Source organism: Hyposmocoma kahamanoa, unplaced genomic scaffold, assembly GCF_003589595.1.
Source record: "Hyposmocoma kahamanoa isolate Upper Pololo Valley unplaced genomic scaffold, ASM358959v1 65, whole genome shotgun sequence".
Lineage (NCBI taxonomy): Eukaryota > Metazoa > Arthropoda > Insecta > Lepidoptera > Cosmopterigidae > Hyposmocoma > Hyposmocoma kahamanoa.
The window spans coordinates 9,092,980-9,114,317 of NW_020653853.1; the positions used below are offsets into that span (position 1 = coordinate 9,092,980).

The window sequence follows — 21,338 nt, forward strand, 5'->3', positions numbered from 1 at the left end:
ACAATTGCACTCTAAATATGTGGCAAATATATTTATTACTTACTTAAATTAAATTTACTTCATCTACAATTTTTTTCGTACACCAATTTTCAGCCAAAAGAATATAACTTTTTATTGAAATCGTCAGTTAAGACTAATAAATTATAGTCATATACTATGACAGTTCTATCGCACTGCCTTCTAGCACCTATTTCTTTTTCTTCCAGTTTCCGAGACTCTTCAGTCTCGGAGACTTTGAAAATTGAATGGCGGCCATTTTGTTTCATTAAATTTGGAAAAGGATTCACATCCGGTGGAAATTAGGTTCGTAAAAATACAAAAAATACCCTCCAAATGTTATAATATTTTTTACACACCGTTGATCATGAATTGAACTGTTTTACACATTCCGATCATTCTTCCTTTTACACTGAACGCATACAATGGCATAAATGTCATATTTTCACTATCGGTAAATAAGCCCTACGTCTCAAGAATTTTAGGCTTTATCAATGTATTACGCACGTATCCTACATATCACTTCTTAGTGTAGAGTAGTGCCAAAGCAGACTTGAAAAAAGAAGTATATTCGCTTGTTTGTTTTTAAGTACATTTGATTGAAAAAAGATCTGTTCATTCAATAAAGTATAATCCATCAGGTGATCCAATTTTAATATTATTATTATATCGCAAGGGCGCGTTCAAATCAGACGCTCATAATAGCGTAATAGAATTTTCATACAATCTTTAGAAGCGCAGCTGCATTACCACAGTTGCGCTACTTTTGCAGACTAGACATTGTATGAACATTAGTAATGGCGCGGCTGCCATGCCACAGAAGCGCCACGCAGCGGTTCTACAGTACGAGTGTCGTCCTAGAAGGCGCCCTAAGTTTTTAAGATGCAATGACAGGCATGAACAAAAATGTGCCTTATAAAATGAAAATTCTCAAAGTTAATTATTACTGTCAAATTAGTTTGAAATGTACGCAAAAACATCGACATCATTAAATTCCTAATAAACTTTACTGACACCTTAATTTTAAACGATGTTGTTCGATAATTTTTGTTTTCTATGTATTAAGGTTCATTATTGTTATTGTTTATACATCATTTGAGCACCATTTGGATGTTTCAATATCCAATAATAACAGACGTTATTGGGTTATAAATTTATAATAGAACGTGTTCTTATCACAAGTGACTAATATTTTGTGATGTATCACATTGTTATTATGTATCACCAAATATTAGTCAAATTTATTAATGATAAGTGGTATATTAACCACTGATTATTACGATTTTTTTAAAGAAAATATATTATTGAAAATGGAATATAAGCTATTTATGTTCTTAAAGTGGTGTTTTGTTGTATTATTCTATATCCTGTATTTTTACGTATTTTATGAGCTAAGGTGACTATTTAAATAAAATGCTTACATTAAATTTGAAAACGTAGAAAACAAAGATGGGACGGGAAAATAGGCAACAAAGTGTGTGACATATATGTATAAGAGGGTATCGATCGAATGAAATGTAAAAAAACATATTTTCTTTTTACAAAAAGATGGCGACTCCCATCGGCAAGGCCTTAATAATTTAATGGCAATTTATTCTTAAAAGTAGTTAGGTATATTTTTTACATAACTTAAGTGAATTAAATGTGAAAAGCTGTGTACATGCACCATTTGAATTAAAATAATTTGAGTAACAAAATATTAGAGTTATTATAGTAACTTGATTTTATCCATATACATGTCTGCACTTAACAGATTACATTAAATCGTTTAAAAAAAAACTTGTGCCAATATCGTGTAACTCACATGAAACCGGAATCAAAACATACATAAAGTTCAACTTCAACAATGTTCTACATGATAGCAACAGATAAAAAAATACCTTCTATCTCACTCTCGCAACTCTCACTCACTATAATCCGACTGATTTAAAAAGTAGCATCCCATCCTGATAGGTCATCTGGCGGGGGTTCATCCGCATCGGCTGGATATTGGTCGAAATTGTGCGTGTCCACTGGGGACTTCACTACGGGCATGATTGGTGGTTCCAATGTACGTTGTGCTAGACCTTCCCAGTTGAAGCCGTCGAACCATCTGCAATAATAAAAACCGTTAAAAAGTCGTTCAAAAAATTTCAAACGTGATGCAACAATTGCGATTTTTTTAGAACAAAATACCAACGCCAGCTATTATGGTCAAATCGTCACTTAAAACTACCAACAATTTTACGAGCTAATTAATTAGTAATTAACACTACAATACAAAATATAACATAAAATATAATGACACTACTATATGGAGTGTTTGCATTAAATTCGAATTGCAAGTTCTAATTTGTTCAACTAGATTTGATAATGAAATAAGTAGTAAGAGCCAAAATAAAATTTGAACGAGTCAAGATCAAGAATGATGATTTTCCAATTGGTCTATTTCGATATCTGTATCCCAGGGGTCCATGCCAAACTACAAGTGAAAAAAAATGTGGGGTGCATGAGACGTTAATGGGTTAATGGGTCCTCAGGAGAAGTTATAGGTTTAGGTATAGGGTTATAGGAGAAGTTAGCAGATAGTAATCAATTGAATAATCTGAAGGTAAAAAAGCCGTTTATATCTAAATTAGAAAAGGTCTAGACAGAAAGAAAAGAAATTTATTTAGCACAATACATGTGTACGTACAATATTATGATTTTATGATTTTTAGAAAATTAATTAATTATTATTTTATTACATTTATATTTTTTATTACATTTATATTTTAATTTAATTATTATACATATTCAAAGAACCTAAAGCTGATGTCAAACGCCGTCGCGTAAACAAGTCTACAGTCTGCGAGCATGTCATGGATGAACCTACGCATTCAATGAAGTTTGAAAAACCCCTGGTCCTTGCAAAAAAAGTCCGTTATCTACCCAGGATGCTGCTAAAGGCCATTGAAATTAAAAAACATACTAATTTCAACAGGGTAGATGGTTTCTCCGTACCATCAGTTTGGGATCCAGTATTTCCTCTAATGAAAAATCCCAAACAGACATAAGACTGCAGTACTAATTAATAAGTTTTATTCTAATTTCTATTATTAACTAATAATAAATTGAACTTAATAAAAATTTATTCAATAAAATTGTTTGTAAAACTCTAGCGTAAATTGAAATGTTTCTTCGTAAAATTAAAAATAAAGTATTTAATTAATAACTATTGTAACTATAGTGAAAAAATAGGGTGGTTTGCATCAATATTAGACATAACTGGTTGAAGACTGTACCACCTCAGTCAACCGTGACCATGGGACCTGTAAAGGGCCCGAAACGTCGGTTTGTTTGAAAAAAAAAAAATACGCGATTTAAATCCGGAAAAATAGTTTCATTTCCTATGTGTAACAATCGCGAAAACCTAAGAACTCGATATTATAAAATTACTTCAGGCGTATTTTGTAGGATTAACATGTGCTCTTTGAGTTTATTTTTAAAAGCATCTCTCTAATTAATAGATATCTAACAAACATGTAAAGAAATTCGTAAGATTTGACTCGGTCAGTAGGTGAGTTGGTTCAGAGCGGTATGCTCGCGGTATAACTTTTTTCGACACCATTGTCCTAAAGTAGACAATTTGTGGTAATTTTACTTACGATTTCAACTCCGTCATATTGTTTCCAATAATGTTTTTTTTTATGATACCAAGTAACGAAACGAATAAGTCGTGCGCCTGGTGGTAAACGACACGCCTGTCTATAGGAGTTGCAATGCCACGCAGAGGTTTAAATCGCAAACATCTGAGGGGCACTGCCACTGCGCACTGTGACATAAGTTGACATACCCATGTGCCTGTAATTTCACCAGCACCCTTATCCTTCTAAACCAGAACTCAGTAATACTCACATTACTGCTTAGTGGCAGAAGTAGGTAAGATGGCAGTACTTCCCTGGACGAACATTTTCACAAGGTGCTCTACTGCTACTAAAATGTTGCTTCACAACCATATCGCTACGGCAATCTAAAATCGTCTGCAGATATCTGACTTAACTGGACTTAACTTTTGTCTGATGTTTGCGATTTCTTGTCGCACTTTTTTCAATCATACAACAATCAATGATTGATTTATAAACTTACTTGTGCTTCTGTATCTCAGTAATGCCACCCCTCTGGTAACCAAGCCGCTCGGCTGGATTGTCTCTGCATAATTTCTTAATCAGGTTTGCAGCATTCCTCGTAATGCATCGAGGGAACTCCACAGCATCAATGCCCTTGAGGATCTTGTTGTATGTCCTCATGGGGTCAGCTCCCGTAAATGGCGGGGAACCAGTGAGAAGCTCAAACATGAGAACACCTGGAAAATTTAAGTTTATGGTTAAATTGTGTTTGCTGCAAAAAAAAACCTACAAAATTCACGACGATGTTTTAACGGAGACTGATAAGTTTTTATACAGTCTTGGGCCTAGATGTAAAAATACGAAAGTTGTGTCCATTGATAGCTGCATTATATATATATGAAAGCATTACTGAAAATTCTGCTAATTTTGACAATCCGAGACATAAAAGATTTAGAAAAATGAGGTTATGTAACAACCTAATATTAACAGATGACGTTTGAAGTGAGATTCATATTTTTTTTATATTCATAGTTATGATTATTATACAGGACTTAACGATGACAAGTATGCATAGGCGATTAATCCGTAAATATAAGATATATAAAAAACCTTTAAACTGATAATGAAAGTACATTACCTAATGAGTGAAAGGCTATTTTTGAAAAATAATACTAGAAATATCCAAAATTAAACGCTCCCATGATCTTTATATAACATTCGTTGAGAGACTCTTGAGCATAGGTTCCCAAAGTTTTTCGCCCCCCTTAAGCAAAATAAAAAAATTTCAACGGCCAACACCGCAAAAAATAATTGAAAACACGAATTTTTTATATTAAGTAACACAATTTATTACAGACAATTCAGTTTTTTTTTTCGAATGCCAATTGCTTCCGGTCCCTACGTACTCTTCAGCACCCACTGGGCGGTAGGGACCACTTTGGGAAAATATGCTCTAGAGTGACGGGCGCAGAGCATCCCAGAGATCATTTTCGATTTAAAGCTCTGTGGCACTGCAACTGCTATGGACAGGCGGGTTGCTTAACACCAAAGCACACGACTTGTTTGTCCTGCCACGTGACATGACACGTGACCAAACTCCTTAACTACAACCACGCAATGACGCATGCTACGCAAATCTTTCTTCTTGAAGAGTGATACATAAGGCTATTTATTGCTATAAAGTTAAAAAAAAAAAACAAATTTTACCTAAGGACCAATAGTCCGCGCTGATGTCATGGCCTCTGTTCATGATGACCTCAGGTGCAACGTACTCCGGCGTGCCGCAGAACGTCCAAGTCTTGCGACTGGCTTGCAGTTTCTTCGAGAAACCAAAGTCGACCAGTTTCACGTAACCCTTCGAGTCTAGTAGTAAATTCTCTGGCTTGAGATCCCTAGAAAATAAATATGGATTAAAAATATGTGCGTAATCGGCACATTTTTTTGCACGATCTATCATCTTTCTAAATAGGTTGAAATGTATACAGAATTATGCCTACCTGTATATAATATTCCTAGAATGTAGATAATGGAAAGCTTCAACCACACAGGCTGTATAAAATCTTGTCGTGGCATCGTCGAATTGCCCTGAAACATATGTATAAAAAAAAGATTAGTGACGTTATTAGTTATCTAGAAATTTTGTACAGTAAAGTGGATTGTCGGATTTTGATAAGGGAGCCACCACACGTGCTTGCACTTATAAAGTTGGCAGCATTGTGCTGAGCCGAAACCTATTCAGTACAATATTTGTTGTAACCGTCCTTTTCTTATTAAATGTAATGCTGCGATATAATGTGCAGAATAAATGCTTTATCTATCTATCTATCTATCACACAATTACAATATCGGACTGCGAAAGCGTTATGGTCATATAACTGTAGAGCTCATCTCAGTAGCAGCAGTAAAGCTCTTTGTGAAAGTGATCGCCTAAGAAAGTACTGCCACCTTACCTATTTCTGCCGTCAAGCAGCATCACTGCATTCCGGTTTTGAAAGGTAAGGGTGCTGGCGAAATTATAGACACATTGGTCAATTTATGTCTCAAGGTGACGGGCGCATTGGCAGTGCCTATCAGTTTTGTGATATAAAGTTCTGAGTGGCACTGCAACTATTTTGTCCCGCGACTTGTTTGTCCCGTCGCTTGATATTAAAAAAAATGTAATAAGCGATATGCGGTTCGCGTCGATAGTCCGAGCGGAAACGAAACGCACGTTTTTTTCGCTCTTAAGTTCTGCCCGGCGCAAGCCGATTCCACTATAAGTGTGGTCACTCCCTAATTGATATTATCCCGTGATATTGACCCGTATTACCCGTATTGCATTTTATTGTAGATTCGCATAACATCACCTCGTTTTTAAAATAATCCCACACGTATGATATAGGTTTCCTGTAGGCGTCGGTCAATGTCCGCAAGAAATTGTGTCGATTACCATGGTACTTGTTAAGTAACGCGGAAACTACCCAATATATTTACAGGAAAGTTCAGCTATTCTATTTTAGGAAGCAAAAGTCACCTTTGTCTCTCAAAATAGTCCACAGCTCTCCACCTAGGCAAGTTTCCATCAGCATATACAGATACTTTCTATCTTTAAATGTCTTGAACAGCTTTACAATGAATTCGCAGTTCATTTCCGACATGATCTCCTTTTCGGACATTATGTGTTGCTGTTGTCTAGTTTCAACGATCTGAGCTTTCTTCATCTGTTTCAAGGCAAACGATCTGGAAAAATGATGTGAAAATGTAAGAAAGGAAGCAAGGGTGCGTTGGTACATTGTCATAAAAAATCTCAAAGTCCCTTATAAGTAACTAACTACACAGAGTTATTTGTAGAATACTAACAGCCTCTTAGGTATATATTAGTAACATCATAAACAACTTTTGTTCCATAACGTTTTACAAATCATAATAAATTTACCAAAAATACGTTTTTCTTGTACTATCTGACCATTTTTAGGTCTGTATTTGGGAGTAAGGTAGTAAGTTCAAACATGCAAATGAGCTGCCCGATGACCACCGCCCGTCCTGCATTTTGCATCACACCGGTACACTAGCGCTTTTAGTAGCGTAGAGTTATCAACGTGTAGAAAGGACTATTTAAATATTTTTATTTTTGTACGAAAGCGATCTCTGATGAATTATTAAATGTCATGAAACAAAAGTTGTAGCTTATGATGTTATTACCTAATGTGTGGAGATGGAGAGGAAATTATGGACAGGAATCTTTTGCACTTGTAGCAACTGACAAGAACGTATGAAACATTAAGGAGAAAAGTATTAGCTCTTAAAAGGTTCACATTAATCTGTTAAGAAAAAAAAAGTACTTGAATGTATGAACTATATTATAGTTATTACCTGGTGGGGTCTCCTTGAATTTGCACCAGCTCGACTCTTCCGAAACCGCCGATACCCAGTGTCGCAATGATGCGCAAATCTGAGAGACGGAGATTGGCAAATTCTTCGTTGAGTCTGGAAAATAACAATTGCCGTCAACATAGTCACAAAAGACAATAAGGACATCACTACTTTATAAGCATTGAAATAAAAAAACGAAAATTAGTGCGTTTTGTATTGTATCTTGTCAAGTAAACAACTTACTACCAAAGATCATGACAAAAGCAAGATTTTGGTAACTTCGATATCTCCAGTCTTGATGTACTTTTACTCACTCAATATTCCATTCAATCATTCACTCTCTGTTTTCACTAAAAATTAAGAACAAATCTACAATGTCTTGAACCCATCTTTCTGTAAATGAAATACCTACGTCGCATTATTTCAACTATACGGCAATTTGAATTAATCATATTTGTTCTCATAATGAAGAACGACGGATAAAACATTTAATTAAACCCCTTAATGAGAATAAAAAGTAAAATTACAAGGTTTAAGCAACGATTGGTATTTTAACAAACAGAATTCAACTTTCATACATCAATGTAATTGTAAACATACAATGCTCACATACACGTAGAGTAAAAAAAACGCGGGAACTAAGTACGTCTATAGTGTTTAAAAACGCAATGATTTTCCGAAAGGAAAGTTAATAACAAGGCGTTACTTAATTATACTCGTTATCTTTGACAACTGGTTTCTTAAAGAAAGTGATGAAAATATCTTAGTTTAATTAAGACCTGGTTAGATCAGACTTACCACGATTTAATGAAATCCACAGTTTGCATAAACAGAAAGTGAAATTGAGATACAGTACGATTCAATTTTTTATATTTTAACATTAAGTGCAATTGTAAATCAAATAACAAAGAAAGAAACTATCATAATGAATAATAAAACTCATAATTTCAAACTTAATTACGAATACCGTATCATTATAATAAGTAAATCTTAATTAACTATTATATACATACGAATTCAAATATTTTAGTAAGCGAAGAACCTGCTTGAACTCGAACAGACAGTCTAAGGGACGGTGTAGATTATTGGTTTTGTTCCTTGTAATAAAATTTTTCGTCCTTGGGGACAGTTTAAGGTTACTACGTAACTAAGGTATCTAATGGGCCATACTGCCAAATCTTGGATTGTTATTTTCTTGAATAGTTTAATTTAACGGACATTATTGCGGGATTTTCATTTTTACGGTGGCCATTTTGAAATACTCAATATATCGGTTTTCGTTATTTCACCGAGTTTCTTTACTAAAAAATTTGAACCGTAAAAAAAGATCATAGATGGAAAGAAGTAAATAGTCTATAAATACAATACTTTTTTGTGGTCTTCCGATTTCTTAAACAACAAAAGTCAAGTGAGACGTTAAATAAAAACATGCTTAATTATCTCATATTGCTACAGCACCTCCTATTTTAATTCTAGTGTGACCAGAAGCCATTGTTTTGCCACCGAAAAAAGATAAATGAAAACAATACCATTGTAGTCACAAATAGCAGCAATGCAAGTGAAATCCATTGTTTTCCATATCACTGGCATTAGATTCGGTGTTTTGTGAACTTGACATTACCGAACGTCATGGTACATATTGCAATACATGGCATTCCAAATATGAATTGCATTTTTATTACGTTCAGTAATTGTTTCCTTATTAGAATGTGGAACGTGCTTTATTAGAATTTGAGACACGCTGTTGAGGCTAAGAATATTGTTAAGGTTTAAAAATTTTGAACGTACGCAAATTTATTTTGATATTTGTAATACTTGATTACTAATAATGATGTTAACGAGATAAATTTGTTAATAGCAACGTGGTGATCGGCTTTCGACGCTTCTTTTGTATGTATGACTGCTGGTCGTAAATACATAAGGTTTATTTTAGTCATTCCATATTTCTAAATATCATTTATAATGAGCCGTGGTTGACCTGCCTCTCAAACAAAAGGCGCGGGTTAGAATCCGAGCTTGCACCCACGAGTTTTTAAGAATTTATGTGCGAAAATTAATTTGAAATTTTTCGGTGAAGGAAAACATCGTAAGGAAACCTACACACATCTGCAAAACGATTTAATGACGTGTGTGAAGTTACCACATTAGCGTGGAAAGTACAGCCCAGGCCCTCCCATTACGAGAGGAGGACGGAGCCCAGCAACTAAACTTCTTAGTTTGAAAGAAGTTTAGTTGCTGAGACTTCATCGAAACGTTGAAGTGAAGCCAATCTAAATTAGTAATTATTACTTACTTAGGCGTGATTATCCTATACGTAGCAACCAATATTGAAAAAAAATTACCTTGCTCTACTATCTCCTTCATCCTTGTACTTCGTCCTTATCTCGTCGAGGGCCGATATGAGCTGGTTGAAGGTCTCTCTGTCAATGACGAGACACGTAGTACCCTCTGGTGAGTCACAGACTATGTTCGCTGTGCGGAGATCGTCACTGAAAAATATATATAAAGTATATTTTACTAATATTATTTTTAGTGTCATTGTCATTTGCAGCGAGGTCTACTAATACAGTTTGTATCTTGAACCCCCAGACAAGTTACAAGTTTTTTGATGACCTCTGTGTCGAGTGGCTTGCACACCGGTGTTCATGGTGTCGCCAACTCTGAGGTCGCGAGTTCGTATCCCAGACGGGTCAATGTAGAAAAACGAAGTTTTCTGTATTCGAGTGAGAGTGTTTATGGTACCGCCGTTGTTTCCGATTTCCATAACACAAGTGCTTTAGGTATTTGGGATCAGAGCAACATGTGTGATGTTTAATATTTAAGAGGTTATTGTACTCACGAGATCAAACAAATTTAGCAAAAATAGTAACTACACTACTTTGTTATTAATAATGATACAAAAACCGAACTCAAAAAAAAATTCGATCGATCTGATGGTGAAAAGACGTTTAAACTCAATACAAACATCTGTAACAAGCACATAAGGAAATCGTAAGCTCTGCTGATTCGGTTTGTGGCCTCGGCATTCAACATTCACTGATTTGAGTCCAGTCAGTTAATGAATAATAAAAATGTTACCTTTAATTTGTGGCACAAAATTTAGTTCCCCATGCAAACCTACAGACCGCGCTTGTTATATAATATGCATGGGGTTTGTTTTTGCTCAATTCAGTGTTTGCAGTGACATTCTTAACACGTTACACGTCCATAAAGATATTTAATGTTGGTCAGAGAAAACACCATAAAGACTAAAATCATGTGTAAGGAGCCCATCGAGAACAGCATCATGGTGAACGGGAAAAAATTGAGCGAATTGACGAAAATGTCGACTTGGGGCAGCTGAATAAATTTGGGAAGGACGGACAATCTAAAGAAGTGCAAAGTCGCATTAGATTCAGTTATGGGGCGTTCGGTAAGTTGTTTCAAATTTTCAGATGCAAGAAGCTGACTCTTTCTCTCAAACGAAGGGCTTATGAGCACTGTGCTCAGTCGGTTATGCCGGTTATGCGTCCAAAAGTTGCAGGTAGCCCAAAGATAAATGGAACGCGAAATGTTGGGTGTCAATCTGTGTGAAATACAGTCACAAGCTGCAGAACCGAGGGCCGGTGGAGTGCTGGAGTGGAGACCAAGAAGCGGTACTAGAGCATCCGCCGCCAGAAGGCTAGATAAACGGACGATATAGTCAAGGCAAGGTAACAAAAAGGACCTGGATGCAAATAGCCCAAGACCCAAGAGAATGGTGTGCAAATCAGGAGACCTACACTCAGCAGTGGGTGACTAAAGGCTGAAGAAGAAAGATCTTTAGGTGTTTCGTGTTCCGTAGATGTCACTGATGCGTCGTATCTTTTATTTAAAGCATACGGCTTTTACCGCTTTGCGGTAATGCCAGTCCCATCGTTACAAATCGTCCTTAATTCTACTGTAACTATCTTTCTAATATTGTTCCTATGATGACGTAAACGCGCAAAATGCATTACAATGAAAATATCGCATTCAAATCTCGCGCTATACATGTATTCACTATGTATATTCTGTATGACTATAGGGTATCTAGAAATAATGGTTTTTCATACAAATCTACCCACATGTCTTGGGCCTGAAGGTGATATAAAATGTGAACATTTGAAATATTTAGTACATTTCAATTTACTTTGGGCCTATAGCGTTTACCACATTGTAGAGTCTTTGGCCTGAGAAGGTTATGTAATTTAGCAGAAAACTGGCAAGCCTCAACCCTATTAATAGATGATGTCCGCTGATTGCATTAGTTATTTCTTTGTTAAGGCGAGGTATTTCAACGAGAATCGACATTTTAGGAGATGAGTTGTAGGGGACCGCCACTCGAGTCCCGCAATCCGCGCGCTGAAAATTAATATGAATAAAATAAGAACAGGCGGAGAAAATTTGACACAGATCCGACGTTGACAACCGCCCGATGGCGACTGACGGGGCAGCTACAACGCGTCGCATCGTTAAACCGCTAGGTAATTTTCAGGTTTTGGGATAAATATGAAATTTAATAACTATAGGACTTCAGTAGAAAACCAAAATTTAGCAGGTTCTATGTAGTACTTAAAGAAAAATATCTCCATTATCAAATAATGTGGAAAGTTAGATATTTTATTCTTGAATAATACGTTTTGACTTTTATTTCCGCCTGTTTTCAGGATTTTATATGATCAAGTAAAGTACATCCTATCGTGTAACAAATTAGCACATTCTTTGGACAACATTTATTTATTTATTTATTCAATGTGGTACAATTACAGATACACCAGTCACATTTACTTAAAATAACATTATCAGTACATCTCTTTGCGACTGCTATCCAATTACAATTTTATTGTACACAGCTTAAGCTTACACACTAAAATAACATGAAATAAGGGAATAACGCATGAATTATGAATTAATAATAATATTATGAAATAATCAAAATAATATGAAAAAAAATACGAAAATGTTAAAAATTACGTAAATTTAAAATCATTCATTACAAAAAAAATAAAATAAAACAAATTAAAAAAGGAAGAAATTACATACGTTGAAATTATCTCTTAAAATCCTTAGGTGTATGATACATTTTCTTGTAAGACCGTTATTTAATGGTAAATACCTAAACCATTTGATCTAGCAAAACAGTTTTTCCAGATTCTCCTCCGGAGACTCGCCTTAGTATTTAAAACAGGTGAATGGTGAACGTGTTAAGTCACTCATAGAAACAATACTGAAGCTCTGACTGCAGCAGTGATCAACAACATCCACAACAAGGAACGTAAATTTTTAATCGAACTAGTTACGTAACTTACTTTCGTGATAATTATAAATTACCCCAATTTGTGATGAAAGTGACGATATGGGTTGAAGTTTAATGTGAGAAGGTTATTGAAAATTATAGCATTTCGTCGAATAAATCTCAGACTAATCTAGATTAACGATCAATATGAATTTTATGTGCCATAACTTTCTGATTAAGTGAAGTTTCTCGACGATTTCTTGAAATAATTACTTAGGTGTGTTAGGTAGTAAAAAAGTTACTAACTTTCTACCTCTTATTTCTATTATTGTATATTTTTAATACTAATATTTACCATCAAAATCGTTACACATAAATGAAGTTAAATAAATAGATTATATCTAATTCTCTCACCCAAATGAAACATGTTACTGGGCAATTCCGGGGGTTATAAAAAATTTAAATTAAGTGTTGCTCAGGACTGAAAGACTTATTAAGCCGGATTTACATTTATCTGACGTGTCGTGTCGTGGTTTGTCAGTTTTCCTCTAAATTACATAACCTCTTAACCTCTTAACCGACCCAGCGAAGTACAAAGAAGAAAAGCGCTAAACGCGCAATATACAATTACATGCTTCAGGCCCAAGCAACTGCCCTCGTTTTGTATAAAAAAACGCATTTTTCTAGGTACTCTATGGTCATAGAACATAATAACGCTAAATGTATACGCGATATATTCATTGTAAAGTAGACGGGGTATTTACGTGATTATAGAAATAAAATTGTCTGGGTTTGAATCACTTTATATAATATTATGTACATTTTGATGTATACGGGAACATTTATAGAGTTTGAAAAACCAAGATTGTGAGAAAAATAATACTTTTTAAAGTAAAAAATATTTTTTTTAGTTTAAAAAGCTACAACTTCACATCTATTATATTATTCGAATGAACATGAAAATACCCATACACAAGGCTGAAGTGGGTGTTCACATCAAGACAGAATACAGAACAAATGTAGTACTTACCCTTGTAATGCTTTCTCTCCGAAGAAATCTCCCTTTCCGAGAGTTCTGATGAATTTCTCATCATTGCAGTTAGGCAACTTCTGTGTTACTTTCACCTAAAATTTAAAATATTCAGTAATCAATATTCAAATAGAAATGGGAATCCAAACTACTATGTTTGCCATTCGCAAGTTTTCATAGCATTTACAGGATTAAATCATAATAAAGCCTAAGTCCATACAAACACATAACGTCGCCTTACTTTCTCAAACTCGTATCTTACAGCACAAAGTTACTAAAAAGCAAAAAATGGATTGTCCATACAATTTTTGTGATTCTGATTCCACATCACATTTCCTTCATATTTCCACACTAGCTTTTATCTATTCTTAAAGTAATGCATCCAAATTAACACCCTTGATAAGAAATTTAAAATAAATAGAAAGTTTTGCCATCTTCTGAATAATTACTCTTTATAAAATACGAGTTTAAGAGAGTAAGACAGCGATAATTAATTTTCATTGTATATTTGTGTTTAATTCCTTAGTTACGTAGTGCTTTTTAGTTTTATTAAAAGGGTTCGTTTCCTAAACTATTTTATATCCTTTTTTTTAAATAAAACCCATAACAGTCAGCAACCTTTTTGAATTTATAAAATATCGCATATAATTTGTTTTCTTTTGTTTTGTTTTGTTTACATAAAGCTATATCTATAGACGTCGTATAAAACTTTCAAATTTAAAAAAATCATCATACTCTTTGTCTCCAGTGTCATAACAATCGATGTCTCAGTTCTACTGATTCATTCGTAACCTCCGCTTTTAATACCAATGACTAAGCCAGTACAGTCCAAGGTAACATGGTCGATACGTGCTACATTGGCGAATTATGTTGATTTTTAGTTCAAATTAAAATCGGCTTTATTCCCACACTTCATAGGTAGTCGATGGTTTAATTGCAATCTGATATTATTTTTAAACAATATTGCCTCCTTGTCATAAACAACGCATATTTGCATTTTGGTAACTTTCGAATTGTTTTGCCTAACAATACAACTGAATATTAAAATTTTTATTGAATTGATATTCAATTATTTTTTGTGAAATTACTCCGCTAGTTTGTTATAATTATTAATACAAAGATCGAACACTCAGAAAAAATTCCTTCGATATAGTGGAGTTGAAAATCGATTCGAAATAGTGGAGTACTTTCACAAAAAAATAATTGAATATCAATTCAATAAAAATTTAAAATTAAATTAAATTTAAAAATTAATTAAAATTTAAAAATTTAAGATTTGTAGACATATCTTACTATTCCATTTGAACAAGTACAAAATTAAGACACGGCGTTTCATTTGGTTTATGTTCTCGTTTGTTATTTCATATTAAATAAAATAACACGGATATAATGCGTAGAAATGATTAATACACGCTCTATACAACAGAAATAAATGTAGTATTATATTCATTACACGCAGCAGATATTTCAGAAAACTATATACTCTATATTGGGTCCATTTCGCAAACCAGTTTTGAGCCTTTAAGCCCTTTTACCATATAAACAAGGCTTTGTGACAGATGTTCAGTTTTTATGCTGACATTAAAACTGGTATGAGCGAGAAATAAAAAAAATAAAACTAAATTTAACTTAAAAGGTGTATAGCGGTGGTACCCAGGTAATTTAATAACACTATAATGAAGGCAATCATAATCAGAAACTACTTTATAACTAGTAGGTCGCGCATGAAACTAATTACTATCCACACTCAAAATTGAGGAATTGAGAAAAAACGATTTGAGTAGAAAACAATATACTGGATGGATATTGTTGAAAATAATGTGTTTATTTTTATTTATACATAATATTTAGTTATCCATTTATAAACGAGAATATTATATTTATTAGTTTCGTTCAGTAATTTTTTGAACTTTCAAATTGATCTTTACAATTCCACAATTTTGAGTTAGAACAGTGTTTAATTTCATGTGTGAGGAATACTTTGGGTAAAAGCAGTTATGTAAGTAATAATAATGAGCTCTGGGTTAAAGTAACAGAAATTTAAATATTCTAACGTCTAACATAAATTTTTAATAATTCTACAGCACGAATGTGTGGTCAAAACACAAAATTCGATACGCTTCCATTGAAAATATTTTAGAATAGATAACAGCTTTTGTTAACTAATTATCCATAACCGTTTTCCTTATTATTTGTATGTGATTAGTAAATCATTGAACAGGTAAAGCGACACATTGATGTTCATGGAAACGTGGTACTACAATATTGTCATACCGAGAATTAATGATGACAGGGAGCGTTTTATATGAGTGCATCAAATATCCTATTAGGAGGACCTCAAATTAAAATTGACTCAGTTGATGACTAAGACGTCCTGTACTTATTACAAAATGTATTGTTCACAATATTTGTTTAACTTCAGAGGAAGACAACTACTTTTGAAGTAATAAAAACGTTAAATTAAAAAAAATTAAGTATGAGGCATGTAATTATCACTGATATGTAAACAATAATATTAAATTAAAATAAAACATAACTAAAAAGTTATATACATACAAAACGTTGTCAAAATATAACGGCATCTTAAAATAAACAAAATTACAATTTCTTCGTAAAAAAACATTTGTTGTGTGAAATATTTATTAACCGTTAACGTGAAACGTGAATTTGGGTGTAATTTGTGGTTGTCTGTGTGAGTGTCCATGGCACCCGCGATACAGGGTTTCCCTAGTGCGGGGCTATGAGTGTGAAAAAAAATTGTATACTGAACATAATGTGCATTTTATATGAAAATTGTTTGCGGTCAATGTAATTTATCTATATATACTTTCGCCACAACTTTAGGTCTGTAAAAACAGTTACCAACTAAATAAAATCGTCATTCAAGGCACCCATATACAGACGAGGACGTTTCGATCGATCGTCACGATAATCGTATTGATCCACAAACATATATCTAGATAGACGCCGCAAGTACAACAATTTGTATGAAAACCAAGCGTGCCACATTTTTTGTACCCACTATGACGTCTCAAGCACTATTTAGTGATGAAAACCTCGTTCCGCTCGCTCTAATCGATTCATTGAACGGATTACGCGGCAAGCGTATTTTGTTCAATCGATTCTAAATATAATAATTTTGGTTCAAATATTTGTTGATTACAAGTAGTCGTAATATTAATATAGTAGAAAAATACTAGAATAAGATTGTTAAGTCCTTTATTTTACTTGTTTTTAAAACATTTTGATTACTTAAAAAAATTAAGACTTAAATTTTTAATCGAAAAAAAATAAGGCTTAAATTTTTAATCGAAAAAAATTAAGACTTAAATTTTTAATCGAAAAAAATTAAGACTTTAATTTTTAATCGACTTCAAGTACTTAATTATTGTCCTTCCAATAAAATGAGCTTATTATAGAGCATCTTTTTATACCTTTGTTCTTATCGATGAACTTAAATAATGAAAACGCACGTCAATGTTTGAACTGCCTTAATTAATTTTGCTTTTTTGTTCTTGTGTTGTGTGTGTGTGTTGTGTGATTTGTTTATTATTTCTCGGATTTCTAACACTGCTACTCTGCATACTTGGATAGCAACTTAGGTGGGATAAACTAGACCACCTTCGTCCTCGAAAGCAAGGAACTCATACGTATGACCAACTCCAGATTTTTGTAACGACAGCGCACTGTTAATTCTTTGCATTATATATTTTTATTAGGTACTCGTACTACATATCCGGCGATGGTTGTGATTATTTGCTCACTATATTCGGACGTTCGAGGCAACGTGCTGCAAAAATTATCGAAATTACAGATACTACTGATAACAGGTACTACAAAACTGAAAAAAAACGAAACTTTACTAAACGTTATAACAAAAGAGTTATAGAATATTTGTATGATATTGCTAAGGTCATAATAATTTTCGTTCCTTTGTTTTCAAAATCGATCAGAATCGAGAACCGTGTTGCCTAACGTATACATCACTAAATGTTAAATTTGGCCAAAGAAATGTACAACCGGCAGTACCACGAAACGCAAAAACGCAAAACGCATTCAGCATTATACAAAAGTGCGTTCGTTCGATATTCATGGCGTATTAACAAAGGATCACAAATATATCGCACCAAGTAAAAGCCGCAATGTATTACAAATCATGAGGCATACACTCGGTTGCTTATTGTTATCTCGAAATTCATACGAAACCAAAATAATTGTTTTTAAAGTAAATTATGCATCTTCTGATTACCAAATCACTTGCCCGTGGAAGGAAACGTTCCTGTTTACCCGTTTACCCACAGTTATGGTGCTTTTGCAGTGTATAATGGCACAATTACGCATTTTTCGCGTTTTCGACTGGTGTTTATCTACGATAACGGACGAACGTGTTCTAAAGTGTAGCAGCGGTAAGTAAGTGAATTTCACTTACTTTGGGCACGCGAAGTCTTTCTAGATATATGTCTGTGTATTGATCCGTCGCTACTCCCTAGGCGTTCAAGTAAATCTTTAACTGTATCGTTAAAATGTATATGTTATACATACACTATCAATTCGTCGTTTCAATCAGTCTGGAATGACATGGGAACGATCGAGACGACAAATCGTCCCACATATGAGAGCCTTTAAATATTTAATTTTTATATAAACTTAACGAAACTTTGTATGCCTGACTCAAACTCCTTTTATTGGGTAATGAATTCTACAGTGTCCATGAGTTTCTTTTGAAACAATTGTAATTTTGTTTTACTTGACTTCGCTGTATTTCGACAGGCAGTAGTTATAGTACTTTATTTTATATTGATTATTATTGTTGGCGTTGTCACTAACGCAAACAATAATAATTAAAAATCAAAAATAAAATAAAAAGATATCTTTTTATTTTCCCTTGACATTGTATTTCGAATTGTAATATTGTGACTTTGATAATATGAAATAAATGATTCTATTCTATTCTATGCTATTTTATTTATTTATTTTCTCCACAGATATATAATTTATATTTATTCTAAATAGCTTGCCGACCTGGGCATCAGATAGTTGGTAAAACGCCTTTTTTTTTAAATATATATCTATTCTAGTACGTTATTCATTAATTAAGTTACATTAAATACTAGTTAAATTTCTAAACTATCTAAAATGACGATCACGTCACATACTGAAGACCTTGAATATTTTATATATATATATATATATTTTTAATTAGCCTCATTAGTGTCACACTACAAAGGCCTCTCTCGAATTTTGAATTCTCTATCCACAGCAATCTCCAGTAGAGAAATTAAACAAGCAAAATTTAAAACAACAGACAATCGACGAATTAGTGTCCTCATCTAACTCTATATTAATAAGGAAATGAGACATGTGAATTGTGATTCATCAGGCATCCTCACAAATTAAACTGGCAATGTGAAATTACATGAACGCATATTGTATCGCTTTGTGGGAACACTCGCGGATTGTTACATAAATAAAGTCAATGCTATATATACTGTGTAGAAATAATTGAGTCATAAGGTCTTGCTTAATTTCAGGTGACGTCATTTATAATATTGAAATTGAATTGGGATTCATAATTTAAAGAAATAATGATATCGTATTTCGAAATAGATTAAGTAATACTTGTGGGTCGTCATAATGCGTCTACATATGCGCATGATTACAAATCTGCATTGTAATTTTGCGAATAATGATAAACGAGCATAATAATTTGTATTTTAAAAATTGTTTCTTTTTAATGGAAACAAATGGTTTGTATTTTTAGCTAATTGTAAATAGCGACGTTGTTTATTAAACAACTGTTATATCAACTGAACAGGACTACAAAAACATACATTATGTAATTTGTGTTCACACAAACGCGACGAGGTTATCCTAATAACCACGCTTCAGCCCACGCTTTTCAAATGGACGCAGGCCATATTCATAACACAGCAACCTGACAAAAACCTCCTAAAATAACTATGTAACAAAGACTTACTAAAGAAAAAATACTCTATCCAAACCGGTCATTAGTATTCATGCCAGATAATACACGCGCATATTGTAAAACGAGAAATTGTTGGATATTTCTCACAGAGTACAAAAATCTGGCCTCAAAATGCCCGAGCGCATAACCTCTGGCATGCGCAGTACGCTGACCTTGTAGGTACAATAGCACAGCACTTTGGCCTCTACAGCTTCTACGATAAAAAAATTTAGTCACACGATGTTTTGAACGCTCTTTCAAAGCACGGACATGAATTCGATACACCCAATACTTTAAAGCCGAGAGCAGTAAAAAGTAATGACTAGAAACGCTCTATAATGCATCTGAAAAACTCATTACATGTTAAGTTTTTACAACAAGTCGTTTCAATTGGTATAACGCAAAAACTTTACAACAGTCTGAACTTATAGAACTAAGATTCAGACTTCGCAGAAAAGTTACTGAGAACTAAAGTTAAATGCCAAGGTAAGCTACTACCACAGTCTCCGTCTTTGACACGATACATTATACGTTTACTGAATCAACAGCCATGTAACTACCTATATAACTTAAAATTAATTCAGAACCGGTAGACCAGAGAGCAATTTAGAAAGGCAAGAAAATTTACGGTACGAATAAACAAAAAGAAATCCGCTATCGCGCGAAATTATTGTTATTGTTATGATATATTTCGTAAGCGAAATATGATTACGGATAGTGTAAGAATCGAATTACGAAGTGACGGCTTTAGAATTATGTTTACAAAACACAGAGGCGTGGTTAAAGGCGAAGAAGTCACGTCGCTTCGAACGGTTGATCTCTCGAAAGTTGATCCGCGGAACGAAAGTGAAAATGTTGACTTTCGTGTTTAGAGAACATCTTCTCACATTTAACGAGTAGGTAGAATATGCTTTACTATAGTGTCATCGAAATAAATTAGAAATACGACAAATCTCTCTTGTTACTCCTTAACGAGACAATTGTTACTTTACGAACTATCGTGTAATTAGTCCAATAGTATTTTTGGACATCAGCAAAGTCATCATAGAAGTTTTAAATTTTGTTGTTGTTAACAAAAATGACGTACAGAACACGGAATTAGAGAAACTAAAGGGAACTGCTAGCTCGTGAAGGCGAATGACCAGTCGGTCGACCTAATTCTATTTATATCAACCATTGTTTACGAATGTATATTGACAGATGTGGTGTTAACTGTATTGGGTGCCTCGATACGGTACTAAATTGGTTCAGTGATCTCTAATATTCCGATTACAATTCCGATTTGAAAATTTGAATTTCAATGCGTTTGTAGATGCTGAAGTGAGAGACCACTATCTGTCTCTTTTTGAACATGTGGTTCTAATAATAGTTATGTTTTGAATTTATTTTTGTTTGTGAGTTGTACGATGTTGTCAACTACTAACGGTTTCATATTACCCAAGCTAAAATAGTAATTTATTGTGCCAAGTTGACAATAATCATTTTACAAGATATATACAATATATATGGTGCCGTGGTAGACTAATGGTTTGGCCTACCGTCTCTCAAGCAGAGGGTCATGGGTTCGAAATAGTTCGAATCCAGACTTGCACCTTTGAGTTTTTCACAATTTATGTGCAAAATTTAAATTGGAATTTACCATGAGCTTTTGGGTGAAGGAAAACCTCGCGA

The 21,338-nt window shown here is 33.8% G+C and overlaps 1 protein-coding gene across 2 annotated transcripts in view; it reads right to left on the reverse strand.

The window, feature by feature from the left end:
* Positions 1-701: 701 nt before the first annotated feature.
* The window catches only part of LOC113231294 (cGMP-dependent protein kinase, isozyme 2 forms cD4/T1/T3A/T3B-like), a 219,929-nt gene continuing 199,292 nt past the window's right edge, over positions 702-21,338 (reverse strand). The window contains exons 4-11 of one of the 2 annotated variants that reach the window (XM_026465554.1): positions 13,703-13,797; positions 9,779-9,925; positions 7,437-7,550; positions 6,598-6,803; positions 5,582-5,669; positions 5,292-5,476; positions 4,105-4,321; positions 702-2,089 (exon numbers count right to left, since the gene is read on the reverse strand). In XM_026465554.1, the coding sequence (XP_026321339.1) occupies positions 1,924-2,089; positions 4,105-4,321; positions 5,292-5,476; positions 5,582-5,669; positions 6,598-6,803; positions 7,437-7,550; positions 9,779-9,925; positions 13,703-13,797 (1,218 nt within the window). In that variant the 3' untranslated portion in view covers positions 702-1,923. The remainder of the gene's footprint in view (positions 2,090-4,104; positions 4,322-5,291; positions 5,477-5,581; positions 5,670-6,597; positions 6,804-7,436; positions 7,551-9,778; positions 9,926-13,702; positions 13,798-21,338) is intronic. The other variant, XM_026465555.1, reaches the window with a different exon arrangement.